Here is a 20,067-nt window from a genome sequence, read left to right as displayed (position 1 = left end):
TACCTCTTTAATAAGACAGTGCCCCTTTAAGAAGGCTGTGTCCCTTTAAGAAGGCTGTGTCCCTTTAAGAAGGTGGCATTGACCTTGCCAGCTAATAACCAGATTGATGTAAACTCGGGTTTTCCCCTCACTCTCCGATTGGCTGGGCTGGAATTTCCCAGTCCCAGAGGTCAATGAGAGGTGGACCTCCCCTCGGGGGGTCCAGGGGTCAGCTGGGGCCAGAGGATCCCAGAGCGGGGCCCACAGGCAAGGACGGCCCAAAGGGGCCGCCTGGAGGAAGGGTCTGCTTCTCCTGAGTGTTTATTTTTAACTCCCCTCTCTGCACCTTGAGGTTCCCCCTCGATCCCCAGGCTGCTCTGGCAGTGCCCGCCTCTCCCGGTGGGGCTGCTGCCTTTCCGATAGGCCCCATTTAGCCCAGACGTGGGGGGGGCGGGGTCTGGGGGGGGGTATCCTGCGCTCTGCCTCTGCCCCTTCTTCCGCCTCCAGCTGCCGTCTCCCTCAGCACCTCCAGAAAAAAAAAACACCTCTCCCTCCCAATCCCATCCCAACTTGGAAACTAACACCTGGATAAACTGCTGGCCCAGTAAACCCGAGAGACTCAGCTCTGCCCCCCCCGACCCCCCCACCCCACCACACACTCCGAGCGCACACCTCCAGCCCCTCCCTCACTCCCCCAACCTTCTGTCACAGGGGCAGGTTAGCAAGACGACTGCAGTTAAAGGGACAACATAACTGCCTGTAGCACATCAGGCAGAATCAACAGTGCAGGAGGGTTAGAGAGAGGGGGGGGGGGGGAGATCGAGAGAGGGGGGGGGGGGAGATAGAGAGGGGGGGGAGATAGAGAGAGGGGGGGAGAGAGAGAGAGAGGGGGGAGAGAGAGAGAGTGAGAGAGAGAGACAGAGAGAGAGAGAGAAAGGGAGAGAGAGAGAGAGAGCAGAGAGAAAGGGAGAGAGAGAGAGACAGAGAGAGAGAGACAGAGAGAGAGTGAGATACAGAGAGACAGAGAGAGAGAGAGAGAATGAGACACAGAGAGAGATACAGAGAGAGAGAGACAGAGAGAGAGAGACAGAGAGACAGAGACAGAGAGACAGAGACAGACAGAGAGAGAGAGAGAGAGAGACACAGAGAGAGAGAGACACACACAGAGAGACAGAGAGAGAGAGAGAGACAGAGAGAGAGTGAAACACAGAGAGAGACAGAGAGAGAGAGAGAGAGACAGAGAGAGAGTGAAACACAGAGAGAGACAGAGAGAGAGAGAGAGAGACAGAGAGAGAGTGAAACACAGAGAGAGACAGAGAGAGAGAGAGAGAGACAGAGAGAGAGACACACACAGAGAGAGAGAGGGCAGAGGGAGAGATAAAGAGACAAAGGGACAGAGAGAGACAGAGAGAAAGAGAGAGCGAGAAAAGGATAGAGAGAGACAGAGAGAGGGAGAAAGAAAGACAGAGAGAGAAAGGGAGAGATAGAGATAGAGGGAGAGACAAAGAGAAACAGAGAGAGAGGGAGAGAGGGCAGAGTGAGAGACAGAGAGAGAGGGCAGAGAGAGAGAGTGAGATAGAGAGGCAGAAAAAGGGACAGAGAGAAAAAGAGAGAAAGAGAGAAAAGGATAGAGAGAGAGAGAGACAGAGAGAGGGAGAAAGAAAGACAGACAGAGAGAGAAAGGGAGAGAGACAGAGAGACAAAGAGAAACAGAGAGAGGGAGAGAGAGAGAGGGAGAGAGAGAAAGCGAAAGGCGGAGAGAGAGAGAGAGAGAGACAGAGAAAAAGGGAAAAAGAGAGAGATCGAGTTAATGAGAATGAATTGATGGACAAAGAGAACAAGAGAGGAAGCGAGACAGAGAGAGGTGTGGTATGAGAAAGAGAGAGTGCAGGAGAAAGCAGGACAAGAGAGAACTGGAGAGAATCAGGAAGCAGTCAGAGAGAGAGAGGGAGAGAGAGAGAGAGAGAGAGAGAAAGAGAGAGGGAGATAGGAAAGAGGAGAAGCAGCTGTGGACTCCTGATCCTATCCCCTCCACACACTCAGACTCTGTCGCTGATGCTCACTGCAAGAGCTGAATTTGGAGAATCGGCACTTTACCGAGAGCGCTGGAGATGGACCTACCTGCTGGCAAAGCAGGAACAGCGAGTGTGGAATAGCTGCTGTACTCTGAGCTTTAACCGAGGCAGCAACTTTCACTTTCATTCATCAGACACTCGCAGAGGACACGGGGTAAATATACCTGGACACAGTGTCAGCTTACACTCCTCTCTCGATTCAGCCTCTGACCCGACTGCAGTGTCTGTCCACCCAGCACAGTAAGAAGCCTCACAACACCAGGTTAAAGTCCAACAGGTTTATTTGGTAGCATGAGCTTTCGGAGCGCTGCCCCTTCATCAGGTGAGTGGGAGTTGTGTTCACAAACAGGGCATATAAAGACACAAACTCTATTTACAAAATAATGGTTGGAATGCGAGTCTTTACAGGTAATCAAGTCTTAAAGGTACAGACAATGTGAGTGGACAGAGGGTTAAGCACAGGTTAAAGAGATGTGTATTGTCTCCAGCCAGGACAGTTAGTGAGATTTTGCAAGTCCAGGCGAGTCGTGGGGGTTACAGATAGTGTGGCATGAACCCAATATCCCGGTTGAGGCCGTCCTCATGTGTGCGGAACTTGGCTATCAGTTTCTGCTCAGCGACTCTGCGCTGTCGTGTGTTGTGAAGGCCACCTTGGAGAACGCTTACCCGAAGATCAAAGGCCGAATGCACGTACCTCACACTCACACACACACTCACACTCACACACACACTCACACACACACACTCACTCACACACTCACACACACACACACTCACACACACACACAGACTCACACACACACACGCTCACTCACACTCACACACACTGACACACACACTCACACTCACTCACACTCACTCACACACACACACACTGACACACACACTCACTCACACACTGACACACACACTGACACACACACTCACTCACACACTGACACACACACTCACTCACACACTCACACACACACTCACTCACACACTGACACACACACTCACTCACACACACACTCACTCACACACTGACACACACACTGACACACTCACTCACACACACACTCACTCACACACACACTGACACACACACTCACTCACACACTGACACACACACTCACTCACACACACACACACACTCACACACACACACTCACACACACACACACTGACACACACACTCACTCACACACACACTCACACACACACACTCACACACACACACTGACACACACACTCACTCACACACTGACACACACACTCACACACACTCTGACACACACACTCACTCACACACTGACACACACACTCACTCACACACTCACACACACACTCACTCACACACTCACACACACACTCACTCACACACTCACTCACACACACACTGACACACACACTCACTCACACACTCACTCACACACACACTCACACACTGACACACACACTCACACACACACTCACTCACACACTCACACATACTCACACACACACTCTCGCACTCACACACACACACACTCACACTCTCACACACACACACACTCACACACACGCACTCTCTCACACTCACACACACACTCACACTCTCTCACACATACTCACACACTCTCACACTCACACACACACTCTCACACTCACACACTCACCCACACACTCACACACAGACACTCACTGACACACTCACACACACACTCTCACACTCACACACTCACTCACACACTCACACACACAGTCTCACACTCACACACTCACTCTCACACACTCACACGCACACATACACACACTCATACACACACACACAGACACACACTAGTATTGTTTCTTGTGCGCTATACAGACAAAGCACACCGTTCATAGAGAAGGAAAGGAGAGAGTGCAGAATGTAGTGTTACAGTCATAGCTAGGGTGTAGAGAAAGATCAACTTAATGCGAGGTAGGTCCATTCAAAAGTCTGGCAGCAGCAGGGAAGAAGCTGTTCTTGAGTCGGTTGATGCGTGACCTCAGACTTTTGCATCTTTCTCCCGACGGAGGAAGGTGGAAGAGAGAATGTCCGGGGTGCGTGGGGTCCTTGATTATGCCGGTTGCTTTTCCCGAGGCAGCGGGAGGTGTAGACAGAGTCAATGGATGGGAGGCTGGTTTGCGTGATGGACTGGGCTACAGTCACGACCTTTTGTACCTTCTGATTGGCCGCATTCAGCAGCGTCTCAGTGGCTGTGAAGTGTTTCGGGGACCTCCCTGCGGCGGCGCCTGTACAAAGGGCAGACATTCTTGGCTCGTTCGGGCAAAGTCTCCACTGTGGCCGTTCTTGATCCACAGTAACGGGACTCGGAGGCCGGAGCCACAGGACCCGGAGGAGGCCGACATCAGGGGATGTGTGGGCAAGACCCGGGATCTCGGCAGGACAGCGGCAATTGGGGGTAAGTCGGGGTGGACACAAACTGGGGGAGGAACAGCATCTCATCTTCCTGCTGGGCACGTTACAACCTCCCAGTCTCAACATCGAATTCAATAACTTCAGATGATTCGCTCGACCCCACCTCGACCCCACCTCGACCCCTTTGTCTTCATTCCATTTAGTTTAATATTTTACTGTTCATAGATTCATAGAAACCCTACAGCGCAGAAAGAGGCCATTTGGCCCATCGAGTCTGCACCGACCACAATCCCACCCAGGCCCTACCCCATATCCCTACATATTTTACCCACTAATCCCTCTAACCTGCGCATCTCAGGACACTAAGGGGCAATTTTAGCATGGCCAATCAACCTAACCCGCACATCTTTGGACTGTGGGAGGAAACCGGAGCACCCGGAGGAAACCCACGCAGACACGAGGAGAATGTGCAAACTCCCACACAGACAGTGACCCAAGCCGGGAATCGAACCCAGGTCCCTGGAGCTGTGAAGCAGCAGTGCTAACCGCTGTTCTACCGTGCCGCCCTGTTCTCCACCTTTTATTTCTTTCTTATCTTTCTTCATTCTTCTTCCGCCCCCCCAACTCTTTCCTCCATTCTATCCCCCCTTTCCTTACCTTTTCACCCCCTTTGCTTCCACTTTTTCTAAATTTTACCCCTCTCCTGCCCACCTCCCCCTTTCCCCCACATCTTCATCTGTCACAGTTCACCGTCTGATTTCAGCTTCTCTGCCGTTTGGCCTTCCGCACCCGCTATTCTCTCCACGGGCTGCCATTAGCAGCCTTTCCCCTGGTTTCTGTGGCTCTGACTCATCCTTCATTCCTTCCCCCTACAGGATAAATATCTCCCACTTTTCTCAGCCTTTTAGTTTTGACAAAGGGTCATCTGGACTCGAAACGTCAGCTCTTTTCTCTCCTTACAGATGCTGCCAGACCCGCTGAGATTTTCCAGCACTTTCTCTTTTGGTTTCAGACTCCAGCATCCGCAGTGATTTGCTTTTATTAAATTAGGGTGGCGTTCCGCTTACAAATACCGGAGAAGTCTGCGTCCAACCAAGCAAGACCTGGACAATTTTGCTGCAATTGTATAGGGTGTTGGTGAGGCCACATCTCAAGTATTGTGTGCAGTTTTGGTGTCCTTATCGTAGGAGCAGGCATGGTGGCACAGTGGGTTAGTACTGCTGCCTCACAACGCCAGAGACCCAGGTTCGATTCCCGGCTTGGGTCACTGTTTGTGCGGAGTTTGCACATTTTCCCCGTGTCTGTGTGGGTTTCCTCCGGGTGCTCCGGTTTCCTCCCACAGTCCAAAGACGTGCAGGTTAGGTGCATTGGCCGTGCTAAATTGCCCCTTAGTGTCCTGGGATGTGTAGGTTAGAGGGATTATTTGGGTAAATGTGTAATGTGTGGAGTTGTAGGGGTAGGGCTTGGGGTAGGATTGTTGTCGGTGCAGACACGATGGGCCGAATGGCCTCTTTCTGTACTGTGGGGTTTCTATGATCTTCCATGAATCCCTACAGTGCAGAAGGAGGCCATTCGGCTCATCGAGTCTGCACCGACCACAATCCCACCCAGGCCCTATTCCCGTAACCCCACACATTACACATTTACCCAAATAATCCCTCTAACCGACACATCATAGAACACTAAGGGGCAATTTAGCACGGCCAATCCACCTAACTCGCACATCTTTGGATTGTGGGAGGAAACCGGAGCACCCGGAGGAAACCCACGCAGACACGGGGAGAACGTGCAAACTCCACACGGACAGTGACCCGAGAAGACTAAGGAAATTTGGCATGTCCACTACGACTCTCACCAACTTTTACAGATGCACCAAAGAAAGCATCCTTTCTGGTTGTATCACAGCTTGGTATGGGCTCCTGCTCTGCCCAAGACCGCAAGGAACTACAAAGGGTCGTGAACGTAGCCCAATCCATCACGCAAACCCAGCCTCCCATCCATTGACTCTGTCTACACTTCCTACTGCCTCGGCAAAGCAGCCGGCATAATTAAGGACCCCACGCACCCCGGACATTCTCTCTTCCACCTTCTTCCGTTGGGAGAAAGATACAAAAGTCTGAGGTCACGTACCAACCGACTCAAGAACAGCTTCTTCCCTGTTGCTGTCAGACTTTTGAATGGACTTACCTTGCATTGAGTTGATCTTTCTCTACACCCTAGCTATGACTGTAACACTACATTCTGGCACAGTAAGAAGTCTCACAACACCAGGTTAAAGTCCAACAGGTTTATGTGGTAGCACATCATGTCTGCTTGGCAGTATTTCACAACTTGTCTGTGTCCTGAGCGCAAGTTGAGAATATGAACTCTATATATAAACCTGTTGGACTTTAACCTGGTGTGAGATTACTTACTGTGCCTACTCCAGTCCAACGCCGGCAACTCCACATCATGACTACTCTCTCGTTTCCTTCTCTATGAACAGTATGCTTTGTCTGTATAGCGCGCAAGAAACAATACTTTTCACTGTATCCCAATACATGTGATAATAATAAATCAAATCAAATCACTGGGATTCTCCGACCTCGCTCACAGTTGGGATTCTCCAGTCCGGCTGCATTGAACGGAAATCTGACGGAATGCCAAATTCTCCATTCTCGCTGGGAGCGAGATCGGGGGCGCACCAGATCGGAGAATTCCGCCCGCTAACTCTCTTCCTCTCCACAGTCGCTGCTGGTCCCCCTGCCCGGAATGTTAGCACCGTTGACGCCGGTTGGAATTTTCCAATCCCGCCGCAGTCAATGGAGATTTGGCTGGGCGCCGAATTCTCCAAGCTCGCCGCAGCGGGAGCGTGGCGTGAACAGCTGGTGAGATCGCGCCCACTGAGTTTGCCCAGCGTGTTTTGTTTGCTATTTCTGGTTCCCAGCCTTGGTTCACTATAAACCCCCCACTTCCCCCACCCCTCTCTGAGTACTGGGCTCTCGTGCTGTCCCGGAGACCCAGGGGAGGGGACTGGAGACAGAGCAAGGCAGAGAGACGGCAGGTTGGTTAGTCAGAGGCAGGCTCTCTCGATGTCCAGAACCAGGGGTCACTGTCTGAGGATTCGGGGTAGACCATTTGGGATGGAGATTAGGAGACATTTCTTCACCCAAAGAGTGGTGAGTCTGTGGAATTCATTACCACAGGAAGTAGTTGATGCCAAAACATTGAATGTATTCAAGAGGCGGCTGGATATAGCACTTGGGGTGAATGGGATCAAAGGTTGTGGGGAGAAAGCAGGATTAGGCTATTGAGTTGGATGATCAGCCATGATGGTGATGAATGGCGGAGCAGGTTCGAAGGGCCGAATGGCCTCCTCCCGCTCCTATCTTCTATGTTTCTATAAGTGATGAAAGGTCGAGTTTTTTGTAAGGACGTGTCTGGCGTTACTGGAGGAGTAAAGTAAATGTAAAGTTTATTTATTAGTGTCACAAGTAAGGCTTACATTAACACTGCAATGAAGTTACTGTGAAAATCCCCTAGTCGCCACACTCCTGTTTGGGTACACTAAGAGAGAATTTAGCACGGCCAATGCACCCTAACCAGCACGTCTTTCAGACTGTGGGAGGAAACCGGAGCACCCGGAGGAAACCCACACAGACACGGGGAGAACATGCAGACTCCGCACAGACAGTGACCCGAGCCGGGAATCGAACCCGGGTCCCTGGTGCTGTGAGGCAGCAGCGCTAACTACCGTGTCGCCGCTGCCTGTTCGGGGTACACCGAGGGAGAAATAAGCGCCTAACCAGCACGTCTTTCGGACTGTGGGAGGAAACCGGAGCACCCGGAGGGAAACCCACGCAGACACGGGGAGGACATGCAAACTCCACACAGACAGTGACCCCAAGCCGGGAATCGAACCCGGGGCAGCAGTGGGGGGAGTGGGGGGGAGACTGAATGCAGAATGCAATAACAAAAGGCAGGAGATTTACAGAATAGATGAGGGGGAGAGGGGGGGTGAATTGGGGCAGCACAGTGGGTTAGCACTGCTGCCTCACAGCGCCAGGGACCCGGGTTCGATTCCTGGCTTGGGTCACTGTCTGTGTGGAGTCTGCACATTCTCCCCGTGTCTGCGTGGGTTTCCTCCGGGTGCTCTGGTTTCCTCCCACAGTCCGAAAGACGTGCTGGTTAGGGGTGCATTGGCCGTGCTAAATTCTCCCTCAGTGTACCCGAACAGGCGCCGGAGTGCAGGATTTTCACAGTAACTTCATTGCAGTGTTAATGTAAGCCTCACTTGTGGCAAATAAATAAACTTAACTTATAAACTTAATCAGATTCCCCGTGTTCTGAGCCAGATGAATAACCTTTCCCTTGCCACTGACTATCTTGGAATATAAAGGAACCACTCTGCCTTGTCAACAGTAGCGGAGATAGAGATTAGAAGCGGCAAATCTTTTCATTCAAGCTCATTCTGTGAACTCCTGGAATTGGAAACTTTCTACTTAAATTCCGAGAGAGAGAAGTTCTTAAATCCCCGGCGAAACATTGGCATGCAGGAAGGAAGCTTTGATTTACCTGTTTCGGAGTGCTCTGAGATAAAGAGAAAAGTAACAACAAGATTCCCGGGACGGTTGACCTGCGAGACTGCCGGAGAGGTTCAGCACTCAGAGTGTCGGTGTGGAGTGTGAGGTATAGCAGAGGTTTCCCACATGCGGGACCTTCCTGGTGATCTGTCTTGCAGACAGTTTGTATATGTTTGGAACATTTCCAACTGCCCAGATAAACACACACAATTGTATTTGAGTTTTTGTTTTAGTCTGTGGCTTAAGTCCAAGATATCTTCAACGCAGCCAAAGGGAACAAAAAACTATTGTGATTGTCTCTCATGGAATCATAGATTCCTACAGTGCAGAAGGAGGCCATTCAGCCCGTCAACTCTGCACCGACAACAATCCTACCCAGGCCCTATCCCGCAACCCCACATATTTACTCCACTAATCCCTCCAACCTACGGATCCTGGGACACTAAGGGGCAATTTAGCGTGGCCAATCCACCTAACCTACACATCCTAGGACACTAAGGGGCAATTTAGCATGGCCAATGCGTTTCAATCCTCTAAGTTTCCTGATTTCATCCTTTCATAGAATCCCTACAGTGCAGAAGGAGGCCATTCAGCCCATTGAGTCAGCACCGACCCCAATCCCACTCAGGCCTTATTCCCGTAACGCCTCATATGTATTCTGCTAATCCCATTAATCCCATGACACTCAGGGGCAATTTAGCATGGCCAATCCACCTAACCTGCACATCTTTGGACACCAAGGGGCAATTTAGCATGGCCAATCCACCTAACCTGCACATCTTTGGAGTGTGGGAGGAAACCGGAGCCCCCGGAGGAAACCCACGCAGACACGAGGAGAACATGCAAACTCCACACAGTGACCTGAGGCCAGGAATCGAACCCGGGTCCCTGGCGCTGTGTGGCAGGAGTGGGCTGGGAATCGAACCCGGGTCCCTGGCGCTGTGTGGCAGGAGTGGGCTGGGAATCGAACCCGGGTCCCTGGCGCTGTGTGGCAGGAGTGAGCTGGGAATCGAACCTGGGTCCCTGGTGCTGTGAGACAGGAGTGAGCTGGGAATCGAACCTGGGTCCCTGGCGCTGTGAGACAGGAGTGAGCTGGGAATCGAACCCGGACCCTGGGGTTGTGAGACAAGAGTGAGCTGGGAATCGAACTTGGGTCCTTGGCGCTGTGAGGCAGGAGTGAGCTGGGAATCGAACCTGGGTCCCTGGCGCTGTGAGACAGGAGTGAGCTGGGAATCGAACCCGGGTCCCTGAGGCAGGAATCGAACCCGGGTCCCTGGCGCTGTGAGACAGGAGTGAGCTGGGAATTGAACCCGGGTCCCTGGCGCTGTGAGACAGGAGTGAGCTGGGAATCGAACCTGGGTCCCTGGCGCTGTGAGACAGGAGTGAGCTGGGAATCGAACCTGGGTCCCTGGCGCTGTGAGACAGGAGTGAGCTGGGAATCGAACCTGGGTCCCTGGCGCTGTGAGACAGGAGTGAGCTGGGAATCGAACCCGGACCCTGGGGTTGTGAGACAGGAGTGAGCTGGGAATCGAACCCGGGTCCCTGGCGCTGTGAGGCAGGAGTGAGCTGGGAATCGAACCTGGGTCCCTGGCGCTGTGAGGCAGGAGTGAGCTGGGAATCGAACCTGGGTCCCTGGCGCTGTGAGACAGGAGTGAGCTGGGAATCGAACCCGGGTCCCTGGCGCTGTGAGACAGGAGTGAGCTGGGAATTGAACCCGGGTCCCTGGCGCTGTGAGACAGGAGTGAGCTGGGAATCAAACCTGGGTCCCTGGCGCTGTGAGACAGGAGTGAGCTGGGAATCGAACCCGGACCCTGGGGTTGTGAGACAAGAGTGAGCTGGGAATCGAACCCGGACCCTGGGGTTGTGAGACAGGAGTGAGCTGGGAATCGAACCCGGGTCCCTGAGGCAGGAATCGAACCCGGGCCCCTGGCGCTGTGAGACAGGAGTGCTAGCCGCTGTGCCACCTTGTCGCCACTTGTGGAGACAGACACACAATTGTATTTGAGTTTATTTTTAGTCTGCGGCTTAAGTCCAAGATATCTTCAATGCAGCCAAAGGGAACAAAAAACTATTGTGATTGTCTCTGCATTCACCCCCCGCCCCCTCATCTATTCTGTAAATCTCCTGCCTTCTGCTATTTTGCCTTTTAATCCTCTAAGTTTCCTGATTTCTGTCTTAACCTCTCTCAAATTACTCCTCTGTTTCTCACTGAATTCTTCCTCCAATCTCTCTCAATTCTTCCAATTTCTTTGATTTGATTCGATTCATTGTATTAACATACAGTGAAAAGTATTGTTTCTTGCGAGACAGACAAAGCATACCGTTCATAGAGTACATAGGGGTGAAGGAAAGGAGAGAGTGCTGGATCTAGTGTTACAGTCACAGCTAGGGTGCAGAGAAAGATCAACTTAATATAAGGTAGGTCCATTCAAAAGTCTGATGTCAGCAGGGAAGAAGCTGTTCTTGAGTTGGGGTTGGGATGGTAGCACAGTGGTTAGCACTGCTGCCTCACAGCGCCAGGGTCTCGGGTTCAATTCCAGCCTACGGTCACTGCCTGTGTGGAGTTTGCACATTCTCCCCGTGTCTGCGTGGGTTTCCTCTGGGGGCTCCGGTTTCCTCCCACAGTCCAAACATGTGCGGGTTAGGTGGATTGGCCATGCTAAATTAACCCTTAGTGTCGGGGGGCTGGCAGGATAAATACATGGGGTTACGGGGATAGGGCCTGGGTGAGATTGTTGATAGGCTCAATGGGCTGAATGGCCTCCTTCGGCACTGTAGGGATTCTATGACCTCAGACTTTTGTATCTTCTTCCCGAAGGAAGAAGGTGGAAGAGAGAATGTCCGGTGTGTGTGGGGGTCCTTAATTATGCTACTTATCCGAGGCAGCGGGAAATGTAGTCAGAACTAACGGATGGGAGGCTGGTTTGCGTGATGGATTGGGCTACATTCACGACCTTTTGTAGTTCCTTGCGGTCTTGGGCAGAGCAGGAGCCCCATACCAAGCTGTGATACATCTGGAAAGGCTGCTTTCTCTGAGGCGTCTGTAAAAATGCATCTCCCTCAATCTCTCGATTTCTTCTCAAATTTTCGACCAATTTCTCTCAGTTCTTTTCTTTACTTCTTCCCAAATCTCCTCACTTTGTTCGTTTGCTGTGGAGATGCCGGCGTTCCTTTACTTAGCTCTTTGTCTATCCCTATTCCTTGTTTCGTTCTCCTAATTGAAAATTAAAACACATTCACGGGGTGTGGGTGTCACTGGTTAGGCCCAGTCTTTATTGCTTAATTGCCCCTTGAGAAGATGTGCAGGTTAGGTGGATTGGCCATGCTAAATTGCCCCTTAGGGTCCAAAGATGTGCAGGTTAGGTGGATTGGCCATGCTAAATTGCCCCTTAGTGTCCAAAGATGTGCAGGTTAGGTGGATTGGCCATGCTAAATTGCCCCTTAGTGCCCAAAGATGTGTAGGTTAGGTGGATTGGCCATACTAAATTGTCCCTTAGTGTCCAAAGATGTGTAGGTTAGGTGGATTGGCCATGGTAAATTGCCCCTTAGTGTCCAAAGATGTGTAGGTTAGGTGGATTGGCCGTGCTAAATTGCCCCTTAGTTTCCAAAGATGTGTAGGTTAGGTGGATTGGCCGTGCTAAATTGCCCCTTAGTGTCCAAAGATGTGTAGGTTCGGTGGATTGGCCGTGCTAAATTGCCCCTTAGTGTCCAAAGATGTGTAGGTTAGGTGGATTGGCCGTGCTAAATTGCCCCTTAGTGTCCAAAGGTGTGTAGGTTAGGTGGATTGGCCGTGCTAAATTGCCCCTTAGTTTCCAAAGATGTGTAGGTTAGGTGGATTGGCCGTGCTAAATTACCCCTTAGTGTCCAAAGATGTGTAGGTTAGGTGGATTGGCCGTGCTAAATTGCCCCTTAGTTTCCAAAGATGTGTAGGTTAGGTGGATTGGCCATGCTAAATTGCCCCTTAGTTTCCAAAGATGTGCGAGTTGGATGGATAGGCCGTGCTAAATTGCCCCTTAGTGTCCAAAGATATGCAGGTCAGGTATGGCCATGGTAAATGTCCGGGGTTATGGGGATAATAAAAAGTACTATTTATTTATTAGTGTCACAAGTAGGCTTACATTAACACTGCAATGAAGTTACTGTGAAAATCCCCTCGTCGCCACACTCCGGCGCCTGTTTGGGTCAATGCTCCCTAACCAGCACGTCTTTCGGACTGTGGGAGGGAACCTGAGCACCCGGAGGAAACCCACGCAGACACGGGGAGAACGTGCAGGTTAGGGATGGGCCTGGGCAAGATGTTCTTTCAGAGGGTCGGTACAGATTCGATAGGCCAAATGGCCTCCATCCTGCACTGTAGGGAGTATATGGTAGTTGCCTCCGCCTAAGTGGTGTAGGCCCGAGGGGCTGAATGGGCCTCCTCCCATGCCCCAGGTTGACTGATGATTTGCGTTGATACTCCGTGTGCGACCTCAGAGGGGGAGGGAGAGGGTCCCCTTCTGTCTTTGGGTAATAGTTGGGGGAGATCTGCCTTGCAGCCTTTGGACAGAGAGGTTCCCATAACCCTTCCATCTCCAGGTTGCGGAGGTCGCAGAGGTGAACAGCTGTGACAGATACACATTCCATCTCCCAGTGAAAGGCAGTAGATCCCTCGAGGGAGCGGGATCCCTTTCACCCCCAGGGTGCTGTTTGAACTTGTCCTGAGTTCGACATTTCACATGAAATTCCTCAATAACCCAGTCAGTGCTCAAGGCATTCGGAGTGCAAGCACCGCCACCTGGTGGACAATAACACACACACTCCCTCCCAAAGTATGTCAATCCCTCCTACCTGCAGTTTTGGTCCCCTTATCTGAGGAAGGATGTCCTTGCTACAGAGGGAGCGCAGCAAAGGTTTACCAAGCTGATTCCTGGGATGGCAGGTCTGTCAGAGACACTAAGGGGCAATTTAGCATGGCCAATCCACCTAACTTACACATCTTTTGACACTAAGGGGCAATTTAGCATGGCCAATCCACCTAACTTACACATCTTTTGACACTAAGGGGCAATTTAGCATGGCCAATCCACCTAACCTATACATCTTTGGACACTAAGGGGCAATTTAGCATGGCTAATCCACCTAACCTACGCATCTTTGGACACTAAGGGGCAATTTAGCATGGCCAATCCACCTAACTTACACATCTTTTGACACTAAGGGACAATTTAGCATGGCCAATCCACCTAACCTACACATCTTTGGACACTAAGGAACAATTTAACATGGCCAATCCACCTAACTTACACATCTTTTGACACTAAGGGGCAATTTAGCATGGCCAATCCACCTAACCTATACATCTTTGGACACTAAGGGGCAATTCAGCATGGCTAATCCACCTAACCTACACATCTTTGGACACTAAGGGGCAATTTAACATGGCCAATCCACCTAACTTACACATCTTTGGACACTAAGGGGCAATTTAGCATGGCTAATCCACCTAACCTACACATCTTTGGACACTAAGGGGCAATTTAACATGGCCAATCCACCTAACTTACACATCTTTTGACACTAAGGGACAATTTAGCATGGCTAATCCACCTATCCTATACAACTTTGGACACTAAGGGGCATTGACTCTCACAGGGGCTGGGTATCAGGTTGGAGGGTTTCAGAGGGGTTGAGGGGCTTGGGGAAACCTGTTTCGGAATTGAATACTCCCCCTCCCTGTTAACCGGTCCAGTGACACGGGCTGCCCTACCTGAGTGAACGAATCCTCTGCGACATTGCGAGCAAACTCACCAACACTCTCCCACGGAAATGCGTTCGGAACGTGGTTGGCATATGAGGGTGGCACAGTGGCACAGTGGCACAGTGGCACAGTGGCACAGTGGCACAGTGGCACAGTGGTTAGCACTGCTTCCTCACTGCGCCAGGGACCCGGATTTGATTCCGGACTTGGATTGCTGTCTGTGTGGAGTTTGCACGTTCTATATCCGTGTCTGCGTGGGTTTCCTCCGGGTGCTCCGGTTTCCTCCCACAGTCCAAAGATGCGTTGGGTTAGCTGGATTGGCCATGCTAAATTGTCCTTTAGTGTCAGGATGATTAGCAGGGTAAATGGGTCGGGTTGCGGGAATAGGGTCTGGGTGGGATTGTGGTCGGCACAGCCTTGATGGGCTGAATGGCCTCCTTTTGTACTGTAGGATTGTCTGATTCTTTGAGAGACTAAGTGGGTTAGGATTATATTCACTGGAGTTTAGAAGAGTGAGAGGGGATCTCATAGAAACTTATAAAATTCTAACAGGATTAGACAGGGTAGATTCAGAAAGAATGTTCCCGATGGTGGGGGAGTCCAGAACTAGGGGTCAGAGTTTGAGGATAAGGGGTGAAGCTTTTAGGACTGAGGTGAGGAGAAATTTCTTCACCCAGAGGGTGGTGAATGTGTGGAATTCACTCCCACAGAAAGTAGTTGAGGCCAAAACGTTGTGTGATTTCAAGAAGAAATTAGCTATAGCTCTTGGGGCTAAAGGGATCCAGGGATATGGGGGGGAAGGGGGGGAATCAGGATATTGAATTTGATGATCAGCCGTGATCAAAATGAATGGTGGAGCAGGCGCGATGGGCCGAATGGCCTCCTCCTGCTTCTAGATTCTATGTTTCTGTGTACAGGATACAGCTGTGACTGGGCGCTATCTCCATTCTGACTTCTACCAAACGCACTCCTATTCTCTGCTACTCCCATGTGACTCTCCACATCATACTGTTGCCCCAATCCCAAATTAACCCTTCCCATCCTGAGCACCCTAATACTACACCTCCCGCCAACTCTTTACCCAAATACATATACAATAATGTTTACATGTTACCCCTTGATCCCCACCCGCCCCACCCCCCAAGTCTCTGATTTTACAGATTCCCGCGGTCTGGAGGCTTTACAACGCTTCCAGATCTCGTTCTTATCAAGTTTGGAGGAATGGTCATCTCAACTGACTTGGGCGGTGGTGATACTGTACCTTTAAGTATTTATATCATGTTTCTTGTGAGGGGGTATGTTTAAAATTCAGCTCTGTTTTACACGGTGCCAGTTTGTCTGCACCAGGCTGCTCACATGCTGAGAATGCAGGCCTACTCCTGCTTCTATCTTCTATTTTACCAAGTGCCAACACTTGCTCAGGTTCCCAACCAAGGCCAGGTGACCTTCTGGGAGAGCCAGAAGACATTCGGCCATGGGGGACATCACACCCGAGCACACATCGCCGACTCTCACAGGGGCTGGGAGGGGATCAGGTTGGAGGGTTGGGAGGGGATGAGGGGTTTGGGAGAACCTGTCTCGGAATTGAATATTCCCCCTCTCTCTTAACTGGTCCAGTGACACGGGCCGCTGTACCTGAGCGAGTGAATCCTCTGCGATATTGCGAGCCAACTCACCAACACTCTCCCACGGAAATATGTTCAGAATGCAATTGTAACAATCGCAATCCATTCCCTTAATCCCGAAACTTGTTTCGCATTCTGAGAATTGAACAAGTGTCCTTGATTAACAGGCTGAGGTGACCGTTGAAACTCTGTCTCAAGCACGGGGAATAATTCTGGGTTACACTGGACACACTCAGGATTGAAGAGGTACTTGGACTGGAAAAAGAATTGGTTCGAGCATCTCTTAAACTGTTTCACACTAACTTGCTGAATATTTACCCCACCACACAACTGCACAGTGCATACAATGTGTGTTAGTGTATGCACGCATGTGCATTAGAGCGTGTGTGTATATATGCCTAAATGTGTGCTTTAGTCTGTGTGTGTGCGTGTGTTAGTGTGTGTCTATATTTGTGTGTGTGTACAAGTGTCTGCATTAGTGTGTGTACATGTGTGTCTGTGTGTGTTATTGTGTGTGTGCTTATGCATATGTATCTTGTATGTGTGTGTCTGTGTGTGTGAGTATATTATTCTGTACGTGTGTGAAGGTTTTGTCTCCGTGTGTGTATGAATGTGCATGTATGTGTGTTCTGGATGTGAGCGTGCATTCATATGTTTGTGCTTGTGTTGTTGTGTGTGTGTGTGTGCCTTAGTTTTCATGTGTGTTTGTGAATGTGCTGTGCCTGTGTACCTGTGTGTGTACCTGTGTGAATACACTAATCACGGAACACCTGATCTTGGAATGCCTGATCTTGCAATGCCTGATCTGGGAGGACCTGATCTGGGAGGACCTAATTTGGGAGGATCAAATCTGGGAGGACGTGCTGTGGGAGGACCTGATCCGGGAGGACCTGATCTGGGAGGACCTGATATGGGAGGGCCTAATATGGGAGGGCCTGATGTGGGAGGACCTGTCCGGGAGGACCTAATGTGGGAGGACCTGATCTGGGAGGACCTGATGTAGGAGGATCAGATGTGGGAGGACCTGATCTGGGAGGACCTAGCCCTGGAGGACCTGATGTGGGAGGGCCTTATGTGAGAGGACCTTGTCTTGGAGGACCTGATCTGGGAGGACTTGATATGGGAGGATCTGATGTGAGAGGACCTGATGTGAGCGGACCTGATGTGACAGGACCTGGTCTTGGAGGACCTGATGTGGGAGGACCTGGTCTGGGAGGACCTGATGTGGGAGTACCTGGTCTGGGAGGACCTGATGTGGGAGGACCTGGTCTGGGAGGACCTGATGTGGGAGTACCTGGTCTGGGAGGACCTGATGTGGAAGGACCTGGTCTGGGAGGACCTGATGTGGGAGGACCTGGTCTGGGAGGACCTGATGTGGGAGGACCTGATGTGGGAGGACCTGATGTGGGGGGACCTGATGTGGGGGGAACCGATGAGGGGGGACCCGATGTGGGAGGACCTGATGTGGGAGGACCTGATCTGGGAGGATCTGATCTGGGAGGACCTGATCTGGGAGGAGCTGATCTGGGAGGACCTGATGTGGGAGGACCTGATGTAGGAGGATCTGGTCTGGGAGGACCTGATGTGGGAGGACCTGATGTAGGAGGATCTGGTCTGGGAGGACCTGATGTGGGAGGACCTGATGTGGGAGGACCTGATGTAGGAGGATCTGGTCTGGGAGGACGAGATCTGGGAGGACCTGATGTAGGAGGACCTGATGTAGGAGGATCTGGTCTGGGAGGACCTGATGTGGGAGGACCTGATGTGGGAGGATCTGGTCTGGGAGGACCTGATGTGGGAGGACCTGATGTGGGAGGACCTGATGTGGGAGGGCCTGATCTGTTTGTAATATATATAAATGATTTGGAGGAAAATGTAACCGGATTGATGAGTAAGTTTGCGGACGACACAAAGGTTGGTGGATTTGCGGATAATGATGAGGACCATCAGAGGATACAGCAGGATATAGATCAGTTGGAGACATGGGCGGAGAGATGGCAGATGGAGTTTAATCTGGATAAATGTGAGGTAATGCATTTATAGGAAATATGCAGTAAATGGCAGAACTCTGAGGAGTATTGATAGGCAAAGAGATCTGGGTGTACAGGTACACAGGTCACTGAAAGTGGCAATGCAGGTGGAGAAGGTAGTCAAGAAGGCATTCGGCATGCTTCCCTTCATCGGCCTGGGTATTGAGTTTAAAAATTGGCAAGTCATGTTGACGCTCTATAGAACCTTAGTGAGGCCGCACTTGGAATATTGTGTTCAATTCTGGTCGCCACACTGCCAGAAGGATGTGGAGGCTTTGGAGAGGGTACAGAAAAGATTTACCAGGATGTTGCCTGGTATGGAGGGCATTAGCTATGAGGAGAGGTTGGAGAAACTTGGTTTGTTCTCACTGGAGTGACGGAGGTTGAGGGGGAGACCTAATAGAAATCTACAAGATTATGAGGGGCATGGACAGAGAGGATAGTCAGAAGCTTTTTCCCAGGGTGGAAGAGTCAATTACTAGGGGGCACAGGTTTAAGGTGCGGGGGGCAAGGTTTAAAGGAGATGTACGAGGCAGATTTTTTACACAGGGAGTGGTGGGTGCCTGGAACCCGTTGCCGGGGGAGGGAGTGGAAGCGGATACGATGGTGACTTTTAAGGGGCGTCTTGACAAGTACATGAATGAGATGGGAATAGAGGGATATGGTCCACGGAAGCGTAGGGGGTTTTAGTTAAGTCGGGCAGCATGGTCAGCGCAGGCTTGGAGGGCCGAAGGGCCTGTTCCTGTGCTGTAATTTTCTTTGTTCTTTGTTCTTTGACCTTATCTGGGAGGACCTGATCTGGGAGGACCTGATCTGGGAGGACCTGATGTGGGATGACCTGATGTGGGAGGACCAGATCTGGGAGGACCTGATGTGGGAGGACCTGATGTGGGAGGACCTGGTTTGGGAGGACCTGATGTGGGAGGACCAGATCTGGGAGGACCAGATCTGGGAGGACCTGATGTGGGAGGACCTGGTTTGGAGGACCCAATGTGGACAAACATCCTCTTCAGTACATGGAACCTGGTAATAAGCTAAGTTCTGCAATCTTGACCATGCTGTGGGGTGTCTCGGGAATGGTTCCCTTTTCCCTAAATCTCCACAACTCGGTTCATTCACATCAGGTAATGACTTCTTGCTGGAATCACCTGGAATCTGAAAGCTTTGATTTCAGCATTTATTGATCAAGGTATGGCTGTAAGATCATGCATAGAGAATTATTCACACTTATTACTTATCATCTGACACCAGCTCACAGTAAATCAGATTTCTATACAGTGAAGTGGCTTGGTCCATTGGGATGCTATACAATAACAGTGATTGGGAAAAAGGTTTGATCCATTGGGATTGTGTACAATGGGAGTGAACGGGAAAGGGTTTGGATCCATTGGGATTGCGTACAATGGGAGTGAATGGGAAGGGGTTTGGGTCCATTGGGATTGTTTGAATGGGAGTGAATTGGAAGGGGTTTGATCCATTGAGATTGTGCACCATGGGAGTGAATGGGAAAGGGTTTGGATCCATTGGGATTGTGTACAGTGGGAATGAATGGGAAGGGGTTTGGGTCCATTGGGATTGTTTGAATGGGAGTGAATGGGAAGGGGTTTGATCCATTGAGATTGTGCACAATGGGACTGAATGGGAAGAGAATTGGATCCATTGGGATTGTGTGCAATGGGAGTGAATGGGAAGGG

General features: G+C 50.9%; 1 protein-coding gene across 1 annotated transcript in view; it reads right to left on the bottom strand.

The window, feature by feature from the left end:
• The window catches only part of LOC144511105 (exocyst complex component 3-like protein 2), a 64,414-nt gene extending 49,661 nt beyond the window's left edge, over positions 1-14,753 (bottom strand). The window contains exon 1 of the mRNA XM_078241081.1: positions 14,728-14,753. Within this exon, the coding sequence (XP_078097207.1) occupies positions 14,728-14,753 (26 nt within the window). The remainder of the gene's footprint in view (positions 1-14,727) is intronic.
• Positions 14,754-20,067: the final 5,314 nt, after the last annotated feature.

The sequence above is a fragment of the Mustelus asterias genome, chromosome 24 (assembly GCF_964213995.1).
Source record: "Mustelus asterias chromosome 24, sMusAst1.hap1.1, whole genome shotgun sequence".
NCBI lineage: Eukaryota > Metazoa > Chordata > Chondrichthyes > Carcharhiniformes > Triakidae > Mustelus > Mustelus asterias.
This window is presented reverse-complemented; position numbering and strand designations above follow the sequence as displayed.